This window comes from Denticeps clupeoides, chromosome 4 (assembly GCF_900700375.1).
Source record: "Denticeps clupeoides chromosome 4, fDenClu1.1, whole genome shotgun sequence".
In the NCBI taxonomy this organism is placed as follows: Eukaryota; Metazoa; Chordata; class Actinopteri; order Clupeiformes; family Denticipitidae; genus Denticeps; species Denticeps clupeoides.
The window spans coordinates 13,415,562-13,443,359 of NC_041710.1; the positions used below are offsets into that span (position 1 = coordinate 13,415,562).

Below are 27,798 nucleotides of genomic sequence, written 5' to 3' on the forward strand. Positions count from 1 at the left end.
TGCCTACATATGACGTAATAAGGAATTTATGAGCATATAACTCATATTACAGACGTTTATTGGCCTAGACGTCAGTTAAAGTACATCGACCTTAATATCCATGAAGGTGCATCATGGGAAAACACATATGTGTACAAATATGTACACAGGCCTCCTCAGCTTCTTTTATGCTGTAGGCTTCGGCTGGTCACACGCCAGTTTTGAAGCAGCGTGGGAAGATACGTTTCGTGCCAATGTGAAGAGCCTATGGCTCACACAACCAAATCTGTGAGCTTGTGAGCAAACAGGCGCGCACACACTCTCCTCCATGCAGAGATCATGGGATTATTGCTGTCAGCTCTTGCCCAGGTGGTGCATGTTTCATGAGGAAACCCTTTTGCAACATTTACATACAGTCATGTGTTGGGCGGATGGCGGTGCTGTCACGTCATTAATGGAGACTCTCCATCTCTAAACCGCAGGGTGGAGAACCGGGCATATCTCACGATACATGAAAAATACACAGCACACAGCACAGGCCAAACATTCCCATGGGATGTAATTATAGGCAATAAAAATGATTAACTAACCTACGCTGTTTCATGTCTGGAACAGAGAGCTTGAAGGAGAGGGAAGAGAGAGAGAGAGAGAGAGAGAGAGAGAGAGAGAGAGTCCAGGTTCATGAGTTACTATTCAACTGACTGAATGCTCCACCATGTCCACCATGTGTGAAGTCAGGACGCTGACTGAATCATATTTTTAAAAGTGCTTCATCCACTGACCTCCAGAACGGGAAAAAAGTTCACTAAATAGTAACATCCTTCCTTGGGCCCCTGGTGTGAGTGAAACGCTGAAAGTCAGTTCTCGGCTGGAGTAAAAGTGGCCTGAAAGAGTGCCTCTGTTTTAATCCGGGATCTGAAAATCTATGATTTATGCAAAGCTAGATTCAGCATGGGACTCTCTCCCAGTGCCTGCAGAGCCACATGCACAATAACACACATGGAAACCCCTTCTGTTGCTATAAGAAATCTCACATAGTTTCTGTGCATGAAATGCACTCAGCGGATGCTGACTCTTCTAACAAATGATTACGTAACAGCCATATTTATGATATAATAACTGTCACCGGCCTGCAAAGCGCCATGTGAATGAAATGGATTCCATAAAGCCAGGACTAGCCATATAAACCATAAAAAAAAAAAACAGCAACTGTTAAGTCAGTGGATCTTCCGACTCTCTTGTACACGCACACACGCAGATGGCTGTTTCAATGCAAGACATTTCTTTTTATAGTCACCGTCCCCTCTGTGCACCATCCTTCGGGCTCAGGATGGAGGGAACACTCACAGTTAGCAAAATCTGAAAGTGAAGAATGGAGGAGGGGGGATCCTGAACATGCACCCATGTCCTCCTACTTGTGCGGAAAATGAAAAACGTTCCTTATTTTCCCACATTAAGCACTATTATATTTAGGGGGGGAAACCCCGCGCCAAATTTGCAAAGTGAGCGAATTGCTGCAACAACGGAGCGGCGCGACAGGAGCTTTACTATTGTACCCTCGCGAGGGGGGACACTTTTTTTTTTGTTAGTTCGGGGGGGGCAAATGACGATGCCCTAATGGTGCGTCAAAGTGACGGGCACCGTGCGCCCTACGCGTTCCCCAAACATCACGACCGGATCGCCGCCCGCCTCATCGCCGCGCACACACGGTACACACATCGACACGGCTTTCCTTCCTCCTCCACAATCACGACACAAACGATGAAACACAATACCTTTGTGCATGCCGGTGTATCGGTCTTTCAAAACGGTCAATTCGTGGATTTTCCCAAACTGTTCGAAAAGAGGCTTAAGGTCTTTTTCCTCGAGGTTCCGCGGTATTTGTCCGATAAAGAGCTTTATGGCATCTTGGTCTTTCATGGTGCTGCTGTCGGGGTGTATGGAAATGGGTTCGGAGCCGCTCATGGGTTTGGGTAATGGGGTCTGCGGGTACTGGTGCTGGTGCTGGTATGGGATGAGGAGGAGAGGAGGCTGGGTCAGTGCTGCCCCCGGTCCGCAGAGAAGCAGGCTAGTCTGGGGTGGATGGGGCGGCTGCTGTGGAGGCTGCTGCCTTCTCGCTTCAGTCTGGGTGAATCTGGCCATTCTGAGCGGAGCGAGGAGCAGCCAGGATAATAATAACAACATACACACGCGCGCGCCCGGGCGCGCGCACACACACACACACACACACACACACACACACGCTGAGAGAGCAAGCACTCAGCTGGAAACCCGGCCGAGCTCACTTTCTATTCGACACATGTCACGATCGTATACCGTACCTGATGGGAGTGGGCGGGGTGTGTGGCGGGCTCGGTCACGACTCCCATGTGCGGCTATAGGGCGCCCCCTACTGGTTGTGCAGTACAGTCTCCAGAGTTCACATTATTTACCAACATTATTGGAGTTGTTGATATAAATCTGAGGAAATATTTTCACATTTCGACAATATATATTTATATATTTTAAAATGCAATCAAGAATATAGTTTAGCTGCAGGGTGCGATGTGCTATAGTCGTCGGGGACAGAGATGAAGCTAAGCGATAGGGCATTGCTGGCAGTATCTTTATTATCAGTGTAATCCAGTGTAACATGGACCTGCAGCTCAGGCCCAGGAAAAGTGGAGTGTTTCAGTATATTAATGATCTAAATTGAAAATGAGAGTTTGCATGCTCTCCCTGTGGTGGTGCAGGTTGTCTCTGGGTTCTCCGGTTCCCACCTGCCTTCCAAAGACATGCACACTGGGTCAATTGATGACCATAAATTGTCCGTATGTGGGAATGGCGTGTGTGAATGTGCCCTGCGGTGGGGTTGCACCTGCCCTTGGCACCTGCCCTGCCCTTTGATTCCATTTGATGATGTCTATCCAGCACAACAGTGTAACAACAACAATATACAGGTCTAGTGGTTTATACCAAAAAAATACAAAGATTTCAGAAATAATAGAAGTGTGCATTAGGTGCAGTTCAAGATTCAAGATTGGTTTATTGTCAGTACAACAGTACACACAGTATACCGTGTATTGAAATAAAATTTCACACAGACCCCCCATAGTGCAATCATAAAAGATTTAGGATGGTGTGAATAAGCAATTTGAATTGGGATAGCACATGTGGCATCAGAATCAGGTCTATTCACCAAGATTATTAACACACAAGGAATTTGATGCTGACTGCTGGTGTCTCTCAAACAACATAGTACTTTACATAATCTAAAAAACAATATCAAAACAAACAGCACATTTTTAACTATACAAAATACAGTTAAGACCTTATTTATAGACATAGACAATGTACAAAAGTGCAGTAAACAATATCATGTTAAATAACATTAGACTAAATTATATTATGATATGAAATAGGATGTAATATCACAGTAAAAAATTCTATAGTATAATTTCTACACTAATTAATGTTTTCACATTTGCATTTAACGGGTAGTTTTCTTGTGCATTCTGTGTGTAGTTTTATTATTATTATTAGTAGTAGTAGTATTAGTATTATTTTGTTGATTATGTGCATTAGTAGAATTAAAAAGACATTTGTACTCAAAATAGTATCTATTGACACAGAACGCACATAGTCAGCGATTGAAAACAAAACCTCTTACGACAGAGGTGCCCATTCTATCTGTAAATGCTGCGATGAATAGAGAATCCGCCTACACACCCTGATAAATGCTGAAAATGTAAATGCAGACACACCCGTTACACTCCATTTCCCATAAGCACTTTCGCGAAACTAAAGCTAGACGTGTTTGGGACTCGGTCAGTGTTTTTTATATACATCACTGAATTGGTCCTATAAATATATATATAAAATTTGTAATGCAATTATAATAGTATTGACGTATTTGCGAGGGTGTGCTGACTTCTGCGACGACTACATCGAGCGACACGTCGCGGGACACTGACGTCATCAACAAGGGCCATCACCGGCTAGTGTTTCGGCATAGCAGAAATCCCTGTTTTGCGTCTTCTTCTTGTTAGCGGGGTAAAAAGATTGGACGGGAGGAACTGCCATGTCTGTGAACTACGCCGCAGGACTCACTCCTTACGCCAACAAGGGCGTGTGTGGCCTTCCAGAGGTACCGCCGCCGCTCAGCCTTTAAACTCGGCCTCCAGCAGCGTCTGTCGTCCGCAGTCCGTACAAATCTATACGCTTATCTCAGCCTGTTTGGAGGCTAGTCGTAAAATCTCGTCCGTTTTTACTTTGATCATAATTGCATAAGTACATACATAGTAATCTCGGAACAACGTATCGTTATTAAAGAATAAATGCACTGTATTTATTATTTTTTTTATACATGTGTTAAAACTCCTGCTTCTCCTGCAGGCGTTCGACTCTCCGGAGGAGCTGAGGAGTAAAGTGGAGACTCTGGCTCAGCTTGTCGGGGACTCCAAGTATGTGGTGTTTAACACAGGAGCTGGAATCAGCACGTCTGCAGGAATACCTGATTTCAGGTACCCCTACTCATCTTTGGGATCACTTACTCGGCCCAGAACTTTAAATATGTTGCAACTTTGAACTTTTCTTACATTAAATAAAATGACACAGGTCTGGTCAGGTTTTGTCAGAACAATTATGTTGGACAGAGATTTCGCTTTGAAATCTAACCTGTATTTCTCTAGAGAGACAGAGAAAGTCTGGGTTCCGTGACATATTATTCAAGGCAATGCAGACTGCATCACTTTTACAGATGCAGGATGTTGACATCTGACAAATACGCTAAATCAATAGTTTTTTACACAATACAGAAATCTGTTCCTTATTTTCCAATATTAAGCACTATTATATTTAGGGGGGGAAACCCCCACCAGATTTGCAAAGCGAACGAATTGCTGCAACAACGGAGCCGCGCGAACAGAGACAGCCGTCAAAAAGAAAGCAGCTTTACTATTGTACACTCGCGAGGGGGACATTATTTATTTATTTTTTTAAGTTTGGTGGGGCAAATGACGATGCCCTAATGGTGCGTCAAAGTGACGGGCACCGTGCGCCCTACGTGTTCCCAAAACATCACGACCAGATCGCCGACCGCCTCATCACTGTGCACACACGGTACACACATCTACACGGTTTTCCTTCCTCCTCCACAATAACGACACAAATGATGAAACACAATACCTTTGTGCATGCCGGTGTATCAGTCTTTCCAAACGGTCATTTCTTTTTTAAAAACGGGTTTTCCCCAGAGAAGGTCAGTCACCTAACCTAGTGAGTTCTATCAGATATTCTCAGTGAAAACTTTATGGGCCCTCTGCACCATGGTCTCCTTTCTTCTATTATGGACTAATTCTGGGGTTCAAGAATTAGTGCATGCTTCCTCTGCTACATGAGATCAGCAGGCCTCCTATAAACAGTCTAGGGCTGCTCCCTGAACTCCTATGTACAGATTACAGTTAGGTGTCTACTGTAGATTTAAGTCTACAGTCTGGCGTTGCAGTAAAGCGACAACAGGTAGAAACTGCCCCACATAACTTATTGTGCATCACTTTGTATGATTAATAAAAAACTGCAGCACAGCACACGATGACACAACAAAATGTGTCCTCTACTTTTAACCATCACCCTGAGTGAGCAGTGGGCAGCCATGAAAGGTGCCCGGGGAGCAGCGTGTGGGGACCGTAATTGCTCAGTTGCACTGTGGCAGTTTGGGATTTGAACCCGCTTCCTTTCCTGCTAGGCCACCACAGCCCCACTTTTCCCATAACTTTTTGTTTTTCTGTACATTTAATTTGGTAAAATTTAAAATGAAATGGCCATGGACAAAATCACCAAACAGCCAATTGATCGCTGGCTTAACCAAACTGCACACTAATAATACTGTCAAACAAAGAACACTGATAAACTGTACGCTGTAAGTAGGACTGGGCTATTAAATGTTAAAGGTAATTATTGCAAAACAGACCACTTTTTTTTTAGTTTCCACATTTGGCATCACCATTCGATAAAAAAGAAGACACACAGAGAATATCTTATTTAATTGCAGTTGAAAACTAAGCAACTGATTGAAGTTATTGACTCTTGTTTTAAGTTGTCTGGCCAAAAACATTTTTGTCAGGTTGCTGGTTCCCCAGATGTACACTGGAATTTTTTTGCATTTACTTTTATTTTTTACATAGTGTTAAATATCTGTGAAGGTTCTCAGTCATCCAGGTCATTTCAATGGTGACTTGTTTTGGTTCCTTTGCTTAAAGCCCTCTGGAATGGAAGGGTGGAACGTTGTCAAGGAACCAAAACAAGTCCAGTTGCCATTGAAATAACCTTTTATAACGGATTGGGATTCGAATTGCGCATCACAATTTAATGCTTTTTCCTCAGTTCACACAGAAACTGATAGCAGATTTGTCATATCATATCTGCTGTCGTGACATTTTTCCCATAACATACTGAATTCCATTACTTGAATTAGCAGCAATTGATTGCATGAATTTTATTTATTTATTGCTGGTCTTTCACTGTAAGTTGTTTCAATCTCAAGGGCATTTAAAAATAACTTAATTCGGTGCAGTGGGATTTTTTTTTCTTTTCTTCAAGATCCCTCAATTTTACTTTTTATTTTAAATCAAAGGCCTCTTAATATGTAAAAAGGTATTGATGAAGAGAGGATTCTTTTAGTTTGCTTAACTAAGCTTGGTCAATCACCTGTTTTGCATACAGGTACACTTAATTGGCTTTAACTACCATATTGATCCTGTTCTCAGCTTGTCCTACACATGTTTGTCCAGCTAAGTGCCTCTGACCAATCTGATCTGTTTGTTGCGGCCCAGTTGTTTCCTTTCTCGAGGTGTGTGGTTGTATTGAAGGTGCATTGGACCTAGAATGATTGGAAAGTGATTGATCGAGTCAGAGACAGTCAGTCGCAGACGGAGTAACTTTCATACTGGAAGTAATATCAGTTTTCTGCGGCGGTCCGAAACAGGACTGAAGAGAATAAATCAATTCTTCAGCAGTCTGCTCTCACCGTCCAGTCAGCTGTATGTCCCAGTACTGACACAAGGGGGCAGTAGACCAGCATTTACATTTTACAGGCTTTTCTTGGCACATAGGTGACTTTCATTAGTTGTGAAAACTGTTTTCTATGAGTTTTTTTCCTTTCATTTTGAGGAGGATGGTCATAGAAAGGAAAACACCCTTAAAGTTGTTCATTTGGATTAATCAGATTTTTCCGTAATCAACCCCAATGAAACATTTTTCTTAATGCCAGTGCATTCTCATAAACTTTGTTACTTTAGAAAAGCTGCATTTACATTTAATGTATGAAACAAATAGTCACTTGGTGATCTCATTTCTATGCTGCGTACAGTGCCGCATAGAACAGGAGAAACTGTGTTAGTTTGGTGAGCAAGAACACTTTTCCTGTTTTCTCTATCGAATCTCTGTTTCGCATGTTTTAGGCATGATGTCTGTGATCCTGTTGCAGATATGTGGTAGCAGGATTGTAGTTTGTGATGGTGACTGAAGGAACGATAATTGAAAGCATGCTGAGGAGAGACCGATGGGTTAGATGCAAGGCCACTTTGATGCTGGAAATTATTGTCTGTTAATACCTGAGCTACATTTCTTAATCCATGTCTTCCTTTTATCTCTCTCATTTGCTTATTCATCTTTCTGTTTATTCCAAATTCCACCCTTCTTCTTTCTCATTTTCAGCCTCTCCACCACATCCAGTGTGCAGCAATTGAGATCACATGATTTCAAACTCAAACAGTGCCTATCACAGTATTCTGGATATTTCAGCACATTATTATAATTCAGGCTTTATGCACCTCACTCTGATAGCTGAACAAGTAAAAATTTAAATGTGTGTCTTGCTTCATTAGTAATACATCACACAGTTAATAAAGGGTGGTAGTAGCCTAGTGGGTAACACACTCGCCTATGAACCAGAAGACCCAGGTTCAAATCCCACTTACTACCATTGTGTCCCTGAGCAAGACACTTAACCCTAAATTGCTCCAGGGAGACTCTGGATAAGGGCGTAAATGTAAAGCCAATAATATGCCTCATGCAAAACTCCATTTAGCTGTATTTGTTCTATTCATCATGTGTTGAATGAAGATGACTCATTTTTTGTGTGGAGTATGATGGTTGAAGTATATGAAAAGATTATTTTATTAGGGTTGCTTGGTTTGGGGAAATCAACATTAATGTTATTTAAAATAACTCACAGAACACATCCAGTTTTAATTGAACTTTTTACTCAATTTATTATTTTATATTTTTTCAGTTTATATGTTATTTTTCTAAATGTAACTTCATTTAAGAGTTATTCAGAACTTATACAATAATTTGTCACGTGGTACAAGTAGGACATAGTTTCAAATAAAAAAAAATAATAATAAGTTATATGTTTATTTTATTTTTTTTTCGTCAAAAACCTGCTTTGCCTTTACAAACATTTGATTGATAAGCTCTGTAGTGCTGTGTTGTATATATACGTAAAATGTGCAGTTGTGACCTATTTTTTTCCCTCACGTGTCAGCCTGTGCACAGAACAATAGCAAGTATAGGATTTCTGTTTGTATTTCTGGGTATAATCATTTCTTTTTTGTCATCCTTAACTACCCATTATTACTAGAAGACCTCCTTCCTATTCAACCTGCCATTTTGCCTTTATTGATTGATAGTTAAGTGATTTAAAGTCTGCACAGCCTCTGCAAAATTATGCCATACACTTATACATAGAGGGAGCTCAAATGTCCCAGTTTTCTCTCATCTGTATTGAACGATGTAGAGAAACAGCAGATGCGACTACAGTAGATGGCGCTGTACAGCTGAGTACTCTGAATACTTGACATTTCTGGAAGAGTGAAATTAAAAAACATGACCGATGTCATTATTGCGGCCACATAAAATTAAACCAGGCAGTATGGACTAGGATAGAGGAAATGCAATTTGCAAGCAGAATCACCCTTCTGTGAAATGTTCAGGCAACACAACCAATTTAAGAGTTCATTTCAACAGGAACAACCGAGGCCAATGGACAGAAAATGGCAAACTATGCTGAATACCGCAAACAAACTCCTATCCACCTCACTTTGTTCTAAAAAAAACGATGGAATTACTAGTGCATTTTATTTGTCAGGATTTGTTCCTTTATAGCTCCGTTGAAAACAGTGTTCTGGTATCCCCACATCAGAAACACATTAAGGAGCATAAAAAGGGCTAGGGTTAGGGTTAACCCTAACCCTTTACAGGCCTTAGGGATATTGCAGCTACTAAAATTGCTAACTAAAATCAACCATCAAAAACCAACCATAATCGAAAAATTCACAGGGAAGTTCAAGTGTTGTGAAGAAGGGTTCAGGGTGCCCAAGAAAGTCCAGGAAATGCCAGGCCCGTCCGTCTCCTGAAGATAATTCGGCTGCAGGATCAGGGTGCCACCAGTGCAGAGCTTGCTCAGGAATGGCAGCAGGCTGGTGTCAGTGCACAGTGATGCGAAGATTATTGAAGGATGGCCTGATGTCAAGAAGATGCCAAAGAAGCCACTTCTCTCCAAGAAAAACATCAAGGACAGACTGATATTCTGCAAAAAGTACAGTGGACTGCTGAGGACTTGGGAGCAGTGGTTCGAATCCAGAACCGCCAAGGTGCCACTGAGCAAAGTACCGTCCCCGCACACTGCTCCCCTTTCATCACTGCGCACTTCTCATCAAGGGTGATAGTTTAAAAGCAGAGTTGTGTTGTGTGCTGTGCTGTTGCTTCATTTTCACTTTCGTTTTCTCTGATGAAGCCCCTTTCTGATTGTTTGGGGCACCTGAAAAAATGGGGGGAAAAAGCACTGATTATGAATGAATGGGTTGCCATTAGTCAGGATTTGGCCCAGAAGTTGATTGACAGCATGTCAGGGTGAATTGCAGAGGTCTTAAAAATAAAGGGCCAAAACTGCAAATATTGGCATTTTGCATAAACTTTATGTAATTGTCAATAAAAGTATTTGAAAGTTTTAAAATGCTTGTAATTATACTTCCAATACACCACAGAAACAACTGACAAAAAGCTATAAAAACAATGAAGCAGCAAATTTCTGTTATGAGATCCTTGCCAATACGCCTACTTCTTAAAGTATTACCCTTGATACTTTACTGGTTTCTGTCTAGTATAGGAGGAAGTCTTAACTTTCACAAAATTGGGGCTGGTGAGCCGTAGCTACATCTTTTGCATGTGTGTCATGGATCGTTGTGGTGGTGTTGGTTTCATTTGCATTGTTGTTGCAGTGCATTTGTGGAGTGGAAAAAAAATTTAGCTGTGGGTTGCAGCACCCATGATCCACTGTGACCTCCTCAGGAGAGACACATTCTCAAAGATCAAAAGAGGAGGAATGCATTTTGCATCATGAACAGTTTCTCTGGAACAGCATTCATTTGAATATAATAGAATTTGAGTCCAAACACTCATCTTGGAGACCTGAAGAAGCAACTAAAATAGTCTTCATCTTCAGAAGTCATTTCCACATCTATGCATTTGAAAGTATTCTTGAAGCCTTCTGAACACACTTTTTGAACCCTTGGTGGCTTTGCTCTTTGAGATGCAGCTCCTTGGTAGAGCAGCTCCACGGAAAACACCAACATCTGTCGCAGGAAAGTGATAATTAGCTCATGATATGTATACTGATGTGTATTCACTTGAGTGTGTTGTGGCTACTAATTCTTTCGTTTCAATTCAATTCTTTTGGCAGGTTGGTCACAGTGCAAAAGGGGCGATATTAACCACTATATTATATGGATTAGCCTTTATTCATGTCCCTTCATTCTCAGAGGGTCTATAGCCTGATGTGTGTCTACCTTTTATTTATCTGTGATTCTTTTCTATTTATAATACATTATAACTAATTATAAAAATGATTACTTGTGCTTCAAAATATCAAATATATAATATTTTGAGTGATCAGAAACCTTAATATTTTCTTAATTTGTCCACCTACCCCTGGTGAAAACACCATTCTGAGCCTGGTCTTTTCTGGTGACTTTGGATGGAGGGGAGTGTTCAGTGCCTTGTATTACTTGATCTTAATTCAGAGGCTAGTCCAATCCATGGGGATCTCTGGTTCCACGCTGGATTGGTTCTTCTCATAACTGAGTTTTTCAGTAGGTGTTGCAGAGTTCACATCTGAGTCTGCTCTCATTATGCGTGGAATGCCACAGTGTTCAGTGCTTGGACCATTACTGTTCTCTCTGTATATTGTGTAGTTGTCACAGATCATTCAGTCCTTGAAGTGTATCTCATGCTGTCTTAAGAATTGTTTCAGTAACAATTATCTGCAGCTAAACTCTGGTAAGATGGAGGTCCTTATTGTTGCCCCACCTGGTCTCCACTCAGAGATCAGCCTTATCAGAGCTCTGTAATTATATTGCATTTGTCAAAATGAATACAGTTTAGTTTAGTAGAAGAGTTGAACTGTATGTGTATTTGCCTCTCGAGTGCTTTTTTTATTTTTGCCCCACATTGTCAATTGTGTGTAATCTGAATTCATGCCCCGGTGCAGTTTAAAATTCATGAAGGCAAGCGGGTGGGTGTTTTACTTGCAGCAGGTTGCTCTGAGTATTCAGATCTTCAGAGGTGCAGAGAGCGTGCCGTTATATTTTTATTTCTCTTCCTGAAATGAGGGTTGGGATGTGGGGAAAGGGGCACATGGGTGGTTTGAGAGATGGGAGAGCATATAGAACAGAATCTTTACTACAGATCAGCCACAACATTAAAAACAACCTGATGAGTTTTGTGCCACTGTAACGGCTCACATCTGTCAAGCCATGAACTTGACACGATCTGAAATATTTTGCAGCAGATCCTTTATGTGGATAACAGAATCCAAGGTAGAATGCTCCTTCATATACTATTGTGCAGCCTTAGGGAAGGGCTTGAAAAAAAAATCTATTGAGTAAAATACAGTGAGCGAGAGACCAAGCACGAATAATACGTGTGCCAACTATTTAAAATAAGAAACAATTTCTCCATAAGCAGCATAGCGGGTGACTGCAGTGTCAGACACTGCACATTTTTAAAGGTGTCTCCATTTAAAAATCAGCATTTTGTTGCAATAAAGTAGCGTTAAAAACCCCATTCAATCCTCAACAATGGCATTTTGGCGCTTACTATGCGTAACCATAGCGTACACGCTGGTTAGTTGAGTGAAAATTCTAAACCTGACTGCATTGGCAGTAAATCTGATTATCTCACACATAACATCCACACCATGCATTTTTAAGGATAATAGAATATTAATTATATATTATATATTTGCTTAAATAACAACTCTCAGCACGTACACAAAACATGTCTGATAAATTCACCATCCCACCTGATTTGTACTTCTGCCTGCCTTTTAATGTTGTGGCTGTTTAATGTTCGGTGGATATGTTCTCTGTGTGTCGCTCATAGACTTTATGTAAATCCAGCCATTTCCCACTGTGCTAAGCTTTGTCAGATGAAGCTATTCTCTCAATCATTGAAAGTCTTTGCCTCAATATTTCTGACAACTATTTTCTTTTCTTCTCTTCAGCTCCATCTTAAAATAGCAGCCCCAAGTCCCATCCTCTCCTTTCTGTGAGTGAGAGTATCTGTACCTGCATAGTCTGCATAATGAAGCAAAACACGCAGGAACTAAAAGGATAGGAGTTTTTTTTTTTTTTTGGGGTGAGGGGACTTTTGTAATTGAGCATCAGGGAATCTTAGGTGGTTTCATGTTTGGATGTTTCAGTTGATGGGTTTATGAGTGAGTAGTACTCTTAATATTGACCTGAGATTTCAATTTTTTTTTTTTTTAGGTCTGTGTTTTGTTACAAAAAGCAGAGTCGGCTTTGAGGTTTGCTTCAGCTCTTTCTAATGCTGTTCAGTAAACCCTGAAGGAAAAGGCACATTGTCACTCGATGTGTGTTTTTTCCATGGCTTTGCTGTAATGAAAAGGTGTAATTGTTTTACATGGAAATGTTTAAATGGTTAGTGTATATTTAGTAGAGGCATGAACCTTCACTGGCCTCACCATTTGATGCAGTTATGATTATCATTGCATGATAACCTCAGCAGCGGTGTGAGATTCTCTTTCTTCCCGGTAGACCTCCTTTCTCTGCATGCTTCACCAGAGTTTCCTCCACTACACAGAACACACAGTTTTTCTGCTCATTGGAGTAAATCTAAAGCTCGCTCAGCATAGAAAAGTATGCATGGTTTTCTAAACTCCCGGTAACACGATAATGTTGTGTTGTAGATCTCTGGATACTCTGGAGATTGTTAGGACCAGCTTTTCCTCCATTCCCACTTCGTGTCTGTGTTTCAAAGTGGCAGAAAGGACTCTCACCCACTTTGGTGCAGCTGTCAAAGTTGAACAAATTTCAACTTTGACCTGGGTGCGAAAACAAGGCTGCAGGGTGCCGCACTGTGCCACATGAAACTCCTACTCAGAGCGGCACTGTACTCCGATCACGCCACCACGGTCACTACCAGACCTACTTTTTAACAAGAATTTTTATGCCACCGCCAGAAAATCACCAACGTCATTATGTTATAATCAATTATGTTCTGCACTGCATTGATGCAATATTGTCCATGTCTGCATCGCGATGCATCGATTATACTATTAATTTCAACCCTCCTAATATTTAGTATGAATTTTTCAAGGTTCATCTTCTTCATTTGTAGAAAGGGTTGGTCTTCCATAAAGATATGACAAAGGCAATTTTAATAAACTAATCATTAAACCAACTCCTTAATCAATAAAAGTGTCTAATACATTTAGTAAATAAATGTCCAAGCCTTCCAGCTCAGTTCAGCCTCTGCTCTTGTGAGCCTGTTTTCTTAATAACATTCAACAACTGGTTTCTTGGCAGCACTGTTGAAAGTGTCTGACTGCAGATTTGTGGCCCGGCTTTGCGCTATAAACCAGTTGAGGTGAATGAAAATTAGTGTGTTCTGTTTTTACTGTTTTAGTAATAATGTCATGTGATGTCACAAGATGTCCTTACTCATGTCTGTGTGTGTCTAGGGGCCCTAAAGGTGTGTGGACAATGGAGGAGCGTGGAGAGTCACCCCATTTTGACACGACGTTTGAAGATGCTCGGCCCAGCCTCACTCACATGGCCCTGCTGGGTCTCCAGCGTGCTGGATACCTCAAATACCTCATCAGCCAGAATGTCGATGGACTTCATGTTCGATCCGGTTTCCCACGGTAACCATAGCGTTGCACCTTGGCAACCAATAAAGTGTTAAGGTGTACACAAAGAAAATCCTCAGTTTGCATGTGTTATTTATTTATTTGTTCATTTTGCAAAAGGAGAGCATTTAACCTTCAAATTAAAATTATGACAGTACTGCAGTACAGTATGCAGCCATTTAGGCAATAATGTGCCTTTTAATGAAGAAGAAATGTCCAGTGCTCTATATTCCATGAATATAGTCTATATTCAACAACAACTAATGCATCAATATATTTATTGAAAGCCTTTATTGACGTGTGTGTTCCATCTGAATGTGGTCTAGGGGTTTTGCATATGTATCTAATTTTCTTTTCGGCAAGACCCTTCAGATGTCTTGAGTGCCTGTCAAGTGTAGACTGCAACCTCAGATTAGATTAAGAGCATTTCCATCATTATAAGAGCTGCAACCAGGGCAGCAAATGTCTTCTTGTGACATTACAAGGACATTCAAATATAGTTACAAATTGTATGTGATTGAAATCTAGGTGACAGAGATGTTAACAGACTGTTATGGTAAGTGGCTGTTACTGTGGATTCCAACACTGGGTGCAGTCAGAAGAGAGTATGGAGGTCTGTCGCGTTGGCAGGCTTTCTGAATAACCTCTTAAATTCATGAAGCAGTTAGTCGTGGCCCAAACTTTTGAGAGTGACACAAAGACTGTTTTTCACCAAGTTTGCTGTTTCTGTTTTTATGCTGGCAATTTGCATTTACTCCAGAGTGTTATGAAGAGTGATCAGATGAATTGCAAAGTCCCTCTTTGCCATGAAAATGAACTTAATCCCAAAACACATTTCCACTGCATCTGAGCCCTGCCACAAACCCGCTGAGATCATTTCAGTGATCCTCCCTTTAATGAAAGTGAGAGTGTTGTGGAGCACAATGCTGGAGTTCATTCGGTCATGCTGATTGAGTTAGCATAGCAGACTGGAGGCTTTAATAGGACTGTGATGCTTGAAATTCTTCTTCTTCCTCTGTTAACCATGGTTACCTGCAAGGAAACACATGTAGTCATCATTGCATTAAAAAAAGGTGAAAGCTACCATCAGTATGTCTTGTGCCAACAGTAAAACATCCTGAGACCATTCATGTGTGGGGCTGCTTCTCATCCAAGGGAGTTGACTCACTCACAATTTTGCCTAAAAACACAGCCATAAATAAAGAATGGTACCTAAACATCCTCCGACAGCAACTTTCCCCAACCATCCAAGAACAGTCTGGTGAAGAACAATGCCTTTTCCAGCATGATTGAGCACCGTGCATTAAGGCCAAAGTGATAACTAAGTTGCTCGGGGAACAAAACGTTGACATTTTGGGTCCGTGGTCAGGAAACTCCCCAGACCTTAATCCATATGAGAACTTGTGGTCAATCCTCAAGTGGCGGGTGGACAAACAAAAACCCTCAAATTCTGACCATCTCCAAGCACTGATTATGAAGCAATGGGTCACCATGAGTCTGGATTTGGCCCAGAAGTTAATTGACAGCATGTCAGGGCAAATTGCAGAGGTCTTGAAAATAAAGGACCAAGACTCTTTGACTCTTTGCATGAACTTGATTTAATTCTCAATAAAAGCCTTTGAATCTTGCTTGTAAGTTTGTAAAATGCTTGTAATTTCACAAACTTTGTGAAAACCAGTATTTGCATCATTCTCAAAACTTTTGGCCACGACTGTACAGTTGCACTGACCTGGTTCTGGAGGGCATTTGTCCTGCACATTTTTGGGTTCATTTAGCACCCTCTATTCAACCTTTGAACTTGTTATCACTTTGTTCTTGAGTTGACTTGAGGTGTGGTGGAACATGGAAAGACCTAAACTGTGCATGACTAGTGCCCTCTAGGACCAGGATTTGTGACCCCTTACCTAGAGGACATAGGCTGGCTGTGGTAACCAGTTTTTGCCTTTGCTGACATTTTATAATTTTGTGGCTGACTTTAGCAGCAGGGCACCAGTCAATTTAAATTAAACTTTTGTTCTTTTTATTGAACAATTACATAAATGAACACATCTAGAATAATATATGACCAAGAATATGCATTAGTAGAAGTTGCAGAGACTGTATTCCATATTTTTCAGTGACCAAATTGAAAACCATATCTCCAGCGACCAGTCACATCCCATCGCCACCAGTGATAGAACACTCAATCATTAATGGCCTGGGGGCTTGATAGGATGGTCCTGCATTTCACACATTCCACCAAAACCTAATTCCTGCTGTGGGAGTACAAGTTTTTATCTGAGAATTTGGGCAAAATTAAAAGTATCTAGGCCAGAGACATTTTTATATGTTGTGAGTGCTCAAGAATACCATTCCACACAAAACACACGCATACAGTGTGATACTTCAGCCTCCGTTATGTGCTTCGGTTTAATGGGATGCTTTGTGTACAGTTCAGTAGGACCTGGGTGTAGGACCGTGTGTCTATTCTATTTCTGCAGAGTGATGATTCATTCAGCGAATGACCTTCCTTCATGTTTTCACTCTCATCTTTACACCACTTCCCTTTATTTTTTTTTCTTTCATCTATTTATCCCTTTGTTGTCCTTTTAAACTCTGGCATTTGTTCCCTCTCTCCTTGCACTCCTTTTCCCCTTTTTCTTCTGTCTTTAACAATCACACTGTTGTGTTTTTTTTATATATACTGTCTTTCTCCATATCTCTCTTCTCAGAGATCGCCTGTCAGAGCTGCATGGGAACATGTTTGTGGAGGAGTGTGACAAATGTGGCAAGTATGTGTTTTCATGATTTTAGTTCAAGATTTACATGAATGCTATGTCAGTTTCTTTAAAAAAAAAACCCTCTTCAAAGCTGTTCTGCATCTTTTTAGATCATTTTTCTAGCATATTTCACAACTCATGATTACTTTGCATATCACAGAAATGTAAACATATTGGCCTGCAATTTAAAACTCTAGAAATAGATTACATGTGTAATTCAGTGTTGCTGCATGTCTTCGTTGACCTAAATTTTAAATAAAATACTAATTTAGTCGTCTTTAGACCTTTTATCCATTTTTTAAATTTCTGGATCAGTTCTCCTGGAGAAACATATTAATTGTGTTGATCACAACCACATTGGAATTGACTTTGGAATAAGAATGAGTGCTCGTGTTGTATGTGTTTTGGAGCATGTTAACTATAACGGTGTTGGTTTTGTGGCCTTTCAGGCAGTACGTACGTGACAAAGTGATTGGCGTCATGGGATTGAAGCCCACAGGACGCTACTGCGAGGTCATTCGCTCCAGAGGACTACGTGCTTGCAGGTAACACACGCACATAAAAACTGATCACATCCACATAATGCTGTGTGTTTGGAACCCAGGGGCATAAAATCATGAAAAAATCATACAAGAACCACACATGAGCTACGGAATGAAAATGAACTTTGAAAGGCATGGGAGAAAAAAAAGTCAACAGTCTACATGTTGGAAATGCTTTAAACTATCCTGACAGTGAGTAGCTCCACACACAGTCAGGTCCTTTTTTTTTTTTTTTTTTTTTTTTTTTTAAAAGGATTTCCTACACTTTAAGCTTTTAAGCCTAATTGTCAGCAAAGAAAAGATGACTATATTTAGAAATCTATCTGGAAATTAAATCAGGCAAGCAAGCAAAGCAACGTCATCTGAATAAAGCAGTCATGCAAAACATTTGCTTCATACACTATGAACATGACTACCGATAGAGATTATTACCTTTATTACCTTTATTCATATTTGATTGCAGCAATTCATCTAAAAATGTCCTAGACACTTCTACTGTGAAGCCAGGAGCACAGTATGTGTCTTAGCTTTGAGTTAGTTAATCATACAAGGCCTTTCCTGCTGCAGGCCTTTCCTGCATATACATTTCCCCTGTAGCTCCACACCATCAAAGTTGCAGGCATCTAGGCATCTAATTGAGGTTCAAACTGAGTATCAGTAGGGGTGGCTTTGAAGGTGACATGGTTGTATGTCAGAAACTGCTGATATACTTGATTTTCACAGATGGTCATCTATAGAGTTTACAGAGAATAGTCTGGACAAGAGAAATGATTAAGTCAGCAAACGAAAAAGCCGCATCTGGGGTTGAAGGAGAATATCCAGACTGGTTCGAGATTATAGAGAGGCAGCAATAATTCAAATAACCAAATAAGGTATGCAGAATATGCACGCATCAGATCAGCTAAGATACTGAAACTGCACAGGCTCACCAAAATTGGACAATGAAATCCCCAAAAAATGTTGTCTGGTTGCTCTGATGGTTCTTAATCTTGGCCCATTTTTACAGACTGAGCATCATTTAAATGACATGTCTTACTTGAGTGTTGTTTCTGTGCATGTTCATCAATTTATGATAAATTTGTGATTCCTTACTCACTAGGCCACCACTGCCCCTTGTGATGTGGTGGAATTGGAAATTCACTTCTTGAATGTGAAGCCAACAAATCTGTCATTTTTGAGTAATTGAGTGAATTCCTGTGAAAATAATCAAATTGATAAAACCATTACAATCATTACATTATTATTCCTGTTAAGACCGTAAACCTTGATGTGTTTGTTTATTTATTTTTTACCACACTTAACTGGACATTTAACGGACATTTGCTAATAATAATTTTGACTGACCCAAACCACGTTTCTGTGGATTTGCTTCATAATGCTGCAATATAATTGTCATTATAAATTACAGTTCAAGTCCAAGCTATTTACAATTAATTAATTATTGGGTATCAGTTAGTCTGTCATTTCTATTGACATGATTTCCATCCATTGGATTCCTGAGGGGTCAGGCTGGAAAAGCCTGTTGTCACCTTTTTGGCCTTAATCGGTTCAAACCTATTAGAACTTGAACTGTTTTCTCCTTACCTTTCAGTTTAAGAACTAATGAAGTGTACAGGTTAAAAACATGTTCAATAACTTTTGTGAAATACTTTAGTGTGAGTGCTGAACCCTGTCATGATTCTACCATTTAAGATCCAGACTACCTGAAAATCCATCCGTTACAGCCCAACCAGGTGCTCAGTGAGTGGAAATCTTATCTCAAAATCGATAGACCCAAGGTCTCAGATGCTTCTTCATCCAAGACGATCCAAGGCGCGCTTACCGGGCGTTTCATTTGGGATAAAAGCGGTTACAGGACGAAAGCGGCTTCAAAAGAGACGGAGCCTGTCAACACTTCTGCCCATGCAAAACAGTTTCATTTAACCTTCAGCCAGGTGGTTAAGGGTGCATTACTATGGGACGTTATTACAGCCTGTCACTCTTGAGCAATGCTACAATTTCTGTCTATAGGAAGGGGAGACTTGATTTGTTGGAGGTGAGAAGTATAGGGATCAAAATTGCCTTGTCTATATTCATGCACAGTGAGCAGTACCTTTTTGTTTTCTGGAACCTCTGGAGTTCAAATTTGCATTTTTGGCCTTTTCAACTCTAAAGAACAGGAACCACTGAAATTTCACTGGTTCATATTCTTTTCTTGCCATGAAATTACTTTTATTGTTGTCATCTTACATTTTTTGGTTATTGAATTTCAGTCCTTAATCCATACACATTATTTGTTTTACTGGTACAAAACCACAGCATTGTATCCCGCTTTATGTCATGATTACCTCACCCTACACCCCACCTTGCAGGGTTTTTATGTTGAAAATGATGGCAAAAACACAGACTTTATCAAGCAGCACAAAATATTGATTTACAAGACTTAATTTCATTTTTGTAGCCTTTGCTACTGCTCCTTCTTTCATATTAACATTTGAAATCTAAGATAACGTTAACTAGACAGTCGATTTTTACTAGTTTAAATGAATTTGAAATTCATGTGGAGTGCAGACAGGCCCATTCAGCACCTGGACTCTTCTACTATGAAGCCAGGATCAGTAATTGTACAAGGCCTTTCCTGCATGGAAATTTCCCCATCACCATCAGAATTGCAGGCTTTTGAAGTGAGTGCTGATAAGACAGATGGTCCCTCTGCCCTTTTTTTTGTCCAGAGGACGAGTCGTCCACATTCTCCAAAATTAACAATAATAATTTAATTTGTCTGTACACAGAACATTTTTCCATTTCAAATAGCTTTTCAATCGGTGCCTTGTGGGTTTTAATAAGTGAATGTTATTCACTTCACCTCTCTGTGGTTTTATTTTGGGCCTGATTGCTGGTGTGTATTGTCCTCTGCTATAATCACAGTAATTTCAGTTGGAAGCACAATTAGGGAGGAGATGGTCATGACCTGTTTCTTGCGTTGGTGTTTGTGCGTGTGTGTGTGTGGCAGGGGGAAATTAATCAGCACAATCCTGGACTGGGAGGACGCCCTCCCTGACCGAGACCTGAACAGAGCAGATGAGGCCAGCAGGTAAGCAGAACCACACAGAGCTGGGGTTCCGTCTCAGATTCGGTCCTGGAGCTGCCTACACGTCAAAAAAAAAACATTTCCTGCAATGGAGTCCAACATTTGGCTTTGGTTTGAAATAACAAGAGGCAACATAGCACTTTTTATTATTATTATTATAATCACTAATAAGGGCAGTGTCAATGTTAACTAATTTTTCCTGGGTCCATTTTTCTCAAGACCTATATATATATATATAAGCAGTCAACTCACCTTATACTGAGATCTTTGTCCCTGACCTAATTTTTATGTTGCATGCACAGATGGTTATTATGTGGCTGTTGGGACTTTGTGGTATACATACATTTTTCATTAAGCTGGAGGTTAAAAAAAGGCCCATATTATGGTCATTGCTCATGACTTGATTAGGACCCCTTTTCCATTGATTAGTTTTTGTGCACTCTCCAGAGTAACTGAGGGAAACCGTGTCCACTTGCAGTGTTTAAATTAAAGGTGTGTGAGCTTTGTTCGTATTTACAATCTGTGCTCAAAAAGTAAGTGGGGCAGTTTCTCCAAATGTATGCTTTTTATGCCTTTTTACAGTACCAAAAGTTTGCCTTTTTACAGGCCAAAAGTTTGGACATTCACAACTATGAATGAACACACGTGGAGTTATGTACTTAACAAAAAAAGGTTAAATAACTGAAAACATGTTTTGTATTCTAGTTTCTTCAAAATAGCCACCCTATGTTCTGATTACTGCTTTGCACATGCTTGGCATTCTCTCGATGAGCTTCAAGAAGTCGTCACCTGAAATGGTTTTCCAACAGTCTTGAAGGAGTTCCCAGACCATCTCAATTGGGTTCAGGTCCGGTGACTGTGGAGGCCAGTTCTCCACTTTTTGTTAAGTACATAACTCCACATGTGTTCATTCATAGTTTTGATGCCTTCAGTGAGAATCTACCAATGTAAATGGTCATGAAAATAAAGAAAACACATTGAATGAGAAGGTGTGTACAAACTTTTTGCCTGTACTGTATGTCCTGAGTGCTCACAATTAGTTCAAACTGTGGCCTTCTGCCAGCATGGATCACCTGTGGATATGGGAACTCAGTGAAGTACACATGTGGAAATAATACTGAGGATCATATATTCTTACTTATAGAACCAGTCATTTGTATTCTATGCCAAGAGCTTGAAATATCTACCAGCTGAAATGTGGCTGATAAATGTGTGTGTGTACAGGCGCGCTGATGTTGTCATTACACTCGGAACGTCTCTCCAGATCAAGCCCAGTGGGGATCTGCCTCTCCTCACCAAACGTAAAGGGGGCAAAGTGGTCATTGTCAATCTCCAGCCCACCAAACACGTAAGCAGCACGTCTTCCCTCTTTGTCTGCCTTTGCCTGCTTTTCACTTTCTCTCTCTCTCTCTCTGGCATGCATGTTGCCTCCCCATTTTCTTATCAGCTTCTTTCTGTCTCCTATTATCTCCAATGTTTCATTTCTCTGTTTATCTCCATCCCGTCTCACTCTCTGATTTTCCACATCCTGTCTCTGCCCGTGCCTCTGTCTGCTCACTTACAACACCGATTAAATGTTTGACATTTAGAGCAGAATCAGGTGGGTGTTACGAGTTATATTTTCCCCTCTCCATGTCCATATTATCACATTCTGAGAAGTCTGCATTCACCTGCATGGTTGAATTTATTTTATTTATTTATTTCTCTCCTGTCAGATTTACTTCCTTTCACAGCTCGCATTCACAGTCACTTTCACTCATGCTCATCTCTTTAATGTGGTTAAGTTTTGTGTCTCTTCTGTCATTTACTATTTACAGTCTGTTAGTGTTGCAGTAAAAACAGTCTGTTGACAGAAACTCCTTATGGTTTAAATAATTAAAGTGAAGTGATTGTCATTGTGAAACACTGCAGCACAGCACACAGTGACACAATGAAATGTGTCCCCTGCTTTTAACCATCGCCCTTGGTGAGCAGTGGGCAGCTATGAAAGGTGGTACTTTGCTCAGTGGCACCTTGGTTACAGGGCCACTTCCTTAACCGCTAGTCCGTCACTGCCCGTGTTTTTTTGTTTGTTTGTTTTCTCTTGGGGCAAGAGCCACTTAATTACATTTATACACAGAAAATGTCAGTAGAAGGTAAATTAGATTGTTTATACTTTCATGTTTATTTCATCCAATTAATTTTTTATCTCTTCAGAAAAATAGCCCATTGACTGTAGGGGATGAACACTCTACTATATATTAGAATGTTAATAATAAACACGATAAATAAAATATAATAAATGTTATGCTTTCCATGCCAGTCAACAGCTATATTCATATATTTTACACTTTGTTTTTTGTCAGGACAAACATGCCTATCTGCGTATTCATGGCTATGTGGATGAAGTTATGGGCCAACTAATGAAGCTTCTGGGACTAGAAATCCCTGAGTGGGAGGGACCAACAGTGTGTGAGACCTCCCCCGGTGACCCTTTTGACAAACCTCTCTGCAGTCCTAAAGCAGAGGTAAAAATTGAGCTGAAGATAGAGGAGAACAGGAGGTCTGGACTGAAGACAGAGGGAAAAGGGGAGAACAAGGGGAAAGCTGTGAAACGCGAAGTGAGTGTCTCACACTCTGAAAGCCCTCCAAAGGATGAGCCCACTGACACAAGCACTGACGTGACCAACACTCAACGTCACCCCTCCACTGACACACAACTGTCCACCAGCGGCGCTTCCCACAATCCTCCCTGCTCCTCAGATGACACAGACTCCCCGTCCAAGCCCAAACAAACCCGAACTGAGACCTGATCCAGTCAATGTCCGCCCAACTCGCAAACACGGGGACAGACAGTGGCAGGAGATGGCATCAATATAAACGGCACACAACCGATGCCTGCTGCGTTGCTCTGGGTTACTCACAGTTCAGCCCTCGGGCGAGCGCTTTTCCTGCATCAGGAAGCCGCCTGCTGGCAACCACACTGCTCTGGAGACCTGAATCCCCGGCATCTGCCACCACCCCTTTCGCTCAGCCTTTCAGTCTCCTCCTCCCCAAGGGTGCTTTACCCAGCAGGGCACCAAGGCAGGTGTCCTTGTTTAAAAAAAGAAAAAGAAATTACATGTTAGGTAGGAGAGAACTCTAGAACATTTTCTAGTCTTTTGTAAACTATAGTATATTTATATTTGTTCATAATGTCTGATTGCACGTGCAAGTTTGTAGTATGCATTACCTGTAAGTGGGGTTATAAACTGATCCATGTAGTCTTAGTATGATGAATATGTTTGGATTCAATTAGAAAACCTAGTTCGCCTTTTTTTCTCTATATGTTTTTGGATTGAGAAGAGTTATTGTGACTTTGGTAAATGTTCTCTTTCATGTTTTTCTTTTTTATTTTATATTTTAGTTTTTCATTCGTATATGACTTTGTATAATAAATGGCTTTATTCCATTGTTTAAATTTAAATTAAATTCTTGTTAAAATGTATTCTTTTGCATTTGAATACTTGCATGATTTTTTTTTTCCCCTTTTCTTTCCCACAAGAAATACAGAACAGAAGGGGGCTAGATAGAGATTGATTACAGCATGCATTCACTTTGGCATTTAGTTATAAAATGTTACAGCATTTGTTTTTAGTCCAGCATTTATTCATATTTGAACCATTTTTTCTTTAATCTTCTCCAGTGTGTCTCAGAGCCCATTGAATTCTGGCATTGAAAGATACACATATTCCCCAGGTGGTCAGCAGACTTCTTTTTTTTAGCAGCCCCAGATCAGAACACTGCCTTTAGAGGTTTGTACAGTAGTGACTATGCATGATGGGTGTCCAACACTCATGGTAAATCTGGACACATCACATGACCCATTCCCATTACTCTAATCTTTGTGCTTCCAACAATACTAATGCCCTGATTAGCCATTTTCTACCTTTTGACCAAATGTGTAAGTGATCTCCAGCCATTTGGGTGTCATGCACAAGAGCAGGCTCTCTCTGAAAAGAGGCTAATTTCCCATAACTAATCTCCAGCTATGGTTATTCAGAATCTTTTTCCACTCTCCTTCAGGGTTTTGATGAGTTTGGACAGTTTACTCCAATTGTAGTAACTGCAGTGATCAACTTCTCCTTGTATTATTTGTATAATACAGGTCAGTGATTTGACAGATTCCACCACCATGGAAAAGTTTTAAAAAAGGAGACTGTAGTTAAGATTAAATAACATTTTGCCAGCAGAACATTTATTCACTATTTAAAATTAACCAATCAAAGGTTCTTGTCTCATTTAAAGACTTTTTTTGGCAGACAGTGTACATTCATTCATCATGGTGTGTACTTAGTTCAGCGTTTCCTTTTTCTCTCACCTACAGAAAAATTGTAGCTTAGTCTTGAAGAAAATGACCTGATGTTTCCCATTCTGCTCCAGCAAATCGCTTCTCACACACTTGTCGACATCTGATTTGCAAATAGATTAAAGTCTAGAAGTAAACAATTGCATGTGCCACACTCCACTTCCCCCTGAAAGCAAAACGAGGCGAAATGTGAAAGTTTGTAGCAGGGGAGCACCTAGTCCAGCACTTGGATCACTGGACTGCTGGTGAGGCAGACGAGTAGCTCTGACGCTGCTTAGCTACAGGGGCAAAGGTCATGGTTTCCAGTTGTGTGCTAGAAATGTCATTACATCATGCTGCATGGAGGTTGGGGGCTTGCTGCTTCCAATCTAAGCAAGTGCAAATGCATTTATTGGTCCAACTTCCTTTCTAAGCATACACTTGGGTGTTCAAAGCTTCTTTTTGTTTTGGCGAGTTGAATGATTACTTAAGTGACAAACATAGATCAATCTATTTCAATGGAATATTATTTCACATTTTTTTATACAATTAGGGGGAAATATTTGTTTGTTTTGTTTTGTTAAATAATTTCCTAGATAAGTGAAATTAATTTGAATTTCTTTCCTGTCAGGTTAGATGATTTTCATATCCTTTTATAGACAAACAATTAAATTCTGCTTATCAGACATTCTCCATAACAACACTTAACATGGTGGAACTGTAAGAGTGGGACAAACATTTAAAATGTCTTATATCTGATTTAAAATAAGAGCTAAATGATACTGTTGAAACCTAAAGGCTGTAAACTGTGATTACAGATAACTGCCTTTTACTCTAAAATGGTTAGTAGTCCAAATGATGCTCCACCAAATAGGTCAGCTGAAGTTCTAAAACTTCTAACTTGAGTGCAGTGTACATAAATGTAAAATGTGCCCCACTTTTAACCAGTGGAAACCAGAGAATGCTATGCCAAATGAAAATCCTGAAATTCATTCCCTTTTGACATCCTGTGACTAATCCGTTGCTTAAAAAATATCCACTTATAAGGCATTTGAGTGTGAGATTGATATGGGAAGAATAAATTAAAATTCAGCAAGCATATTTGCTCACTGTTTTTGTGGAGATTTGGAAATCATCTGAGAAAAATCTCCTTTTTTATTGAACTTTGGAAATCCCACTATGCAGACATTAAGCTCTATTACTCACTCTCTATAACTGCGTATTCCTTCTCAGGGTTGCAGCTGCCAGACACTGCACTGAAAAAAGTTAACCGTAGCTGCTGTTTGTTTAATGTGTTTTTTTTCTTATTCCAGTCATTTTAAAGTACGCCGTCTAATTTATAGCTATGGGTCATTTTATATATTTTTTTTACTTTACTACAATGCTACTGAAGGTTTGTTACATTACAACAATACTAAAATATTAGTGTGCCAATTTTTTTAAGTTGTTTTTTTATTTCCCTCAATGTGGGTGCAGGGTGGGGACTCACAGAGGGTTGGGGGGCCTACATTCACTCATACTTACAGACAATTTAGAGTCATCAATCCACCTAATGGGGCAGTGGTGGCCCAATAGGGGCTGAGGTGGCCTAGCTGTTAAGGAAGCGGCCCCGTAATCCCGATCCGCCATGGTGCCCCTGAGGTGCCACTGAGCAAAGCACCGTCCCCACACACTGCTCCCCGGGCGCCTGTCATGGCTGCCCACTGCACACTCAGGGTAATGGGTTAAATGCAGAGGACAAATTTCACTGTGTGTGCTGTGCTACTGTGTATCACAAGTGACAATCACTTCACTTTAATGTGTGCAACGGCAGAAGGAAACTGGAGAATCTGGAGGAAACATGGGGGAGAGAATGAAAACTCCAAACACACCCAAGTTCTGTCAGGATTCAAAGATCAAAGTTTACCCTATTTGGCCCGTGTTCCTTCTTGTTTCCTTTTCCATTTTTCTAAAAGCAGTCTTCAATCTTGAGTTAAAGAAGGGATTCATTTATGTACAGTTGAGGCCTAACTTATTAGCACCCTTCTAAAATTAGAGAACTCTCTTTGCATGCAAATGATTCTTATGGAAACAAATACTCTTTTAATAACAATGTTCACTAAGTTTAATGTATTTTGACACACCAAGTTGAAACAAGAAATGAGACATCCAAAGTTATTAGCCCCCTGGTCATTAATAGTAATAGTGTACCCTTTCTGAGCCACAACTGACATCAATATCTTAGTGTAGTTCTTTACTAGGTTGGCACAGGTCTCCTGGGTGGTTTTGTCCTATTCCTCCATTGCAAATTGGCTGGTCTAGCTGGTCCAAATTGCATGGTTTCTGAGCATGGACATTCACTTTGAGCACTCACCATGAATTCTGTTAAAAAAAAAAAAAAAGAATGAGGTCTGGGCTCTTTACGGGCCACTCCAGGATCTTAGTTTTGGTATCCTTCAGGAACTGTCGGTCTGACTTCTATGTATGCTTTGGGTCATTGTCTTGTTGGCAGACCTAGCGATGACCTAAGCCTAGACTATGAGCAGATTTTTGCATATTCTCCCTCAAAATGTCAACATCATTTTCTTTTTTATGATCCCAGGCACCCAGACAATGCTCCCTGTGCCTAAAAGCATAGGACACATTTGTTGTGTGCACCATGTGCTGTGCTGTGTATGTATATGACAATCACTTCACTTGCACAACTCAAAATTGACCTCAGTTGGCTCCTGTTTCCCCCGGACTTCCCTGATTGTGCTTGATATGTATCTGCAGCTTAGTTGGAGTTCACCTGTGGAGAAAACACTTGATTTACATGATTTGGAAAGACATACACCTTTCTATATGGTACCACAGTTGAGTCAGAGCTCAAACCAAGCAAGACATTGAAAGTAATTGTCTGTAGACCTCCTCAATCATCCATAAATAGAAGAAGTTCAAAACCACCAGGACTATCTAGAGAGACCGTGGGG

At 40.4% G+C, this 27,798-nt stretch overlaps 2 protein-coding genes across 6 annotated transcripts in view; one reads left to right on the forward strand and one right to left on the reverse strand.

Moving 5' to 3' along the window:
* LOC114789111 (CUGBP Elav-like family member 5) overlaps nt 1-5,155 on the reverse strand; it is a 106,833-nt gene extending 101,678 nt beyond the window's left edge. For 4 of the 5 annotated variants that reach the window (XR_003749619.1, XR_003749618.1, XM_028978200.1 and 1 more), the window contains exon 1: nt 1,755-2,261. Coding sequence is in view for 3 of the 5 variants with exons in the window: in XM_028978200.1 (XP_028834033.1) it covers nt 1,755-2,163 (409 nt within the window). In the remaining 2 variants the exon portion in view is untranslated. Of the gene's footprint in view, nt 1-1,754; nt 2,262-5,145 lie in introns of those variants that run through there. The other variant, XM_028978201.1, reaches the window with a different exon arrangement.
* sirt6 (sirtuin 6) lies at nt 3,906-24,007 on the forward strand. Its single transcript, XM_028978203.1, has 8 exons — nt 3,906-4,105; nt 4,354-4,481; nt 14,003-14,185; nt 16,882-16,941; nt 17,379-17,474; nt 20,464-20,544; nt 21,766-21,889; nt 22,887-24,007. Exons 1-8 carry the CDS (start codon nt 4,040-4,042, stop codon nt 23,331-23,333), a joined length of 1,185 nt encoding a protein of 394 aa, XP_028834036.1. The 5' UTR covers nt 3,906-4,039; the 3' UTR covers nt 23,334-24,007.
* Nucleotides 24,008-27,798: the final 3,791 nt, after the last annotated feature.

Bases quoted from the DNA above. Each gene is read 5' to 3' on its own strand.
- sirt6 (XM_028978203.1), top strand. From the start codon at position 4,040: ATGTCTGTGAACTACGCCGCAGGACTCACTCCTTACGCCAACAAGGGC. The intron at 4,106-4,353 runs GTACCGCCGCCG...CTTCTCCTGCAG, and splicing joins GCGTGTGTGGCCTTCCAGAG to GCGTTCGACTCTCCGGAGGA. The intron at 17,475-20,463 runs GTAACACACGCA...TGTGTGTGGCAG, and splicing joins AGAGGACTACGTGCTTGCAG to GGGGAAATTAATCAGCACAA.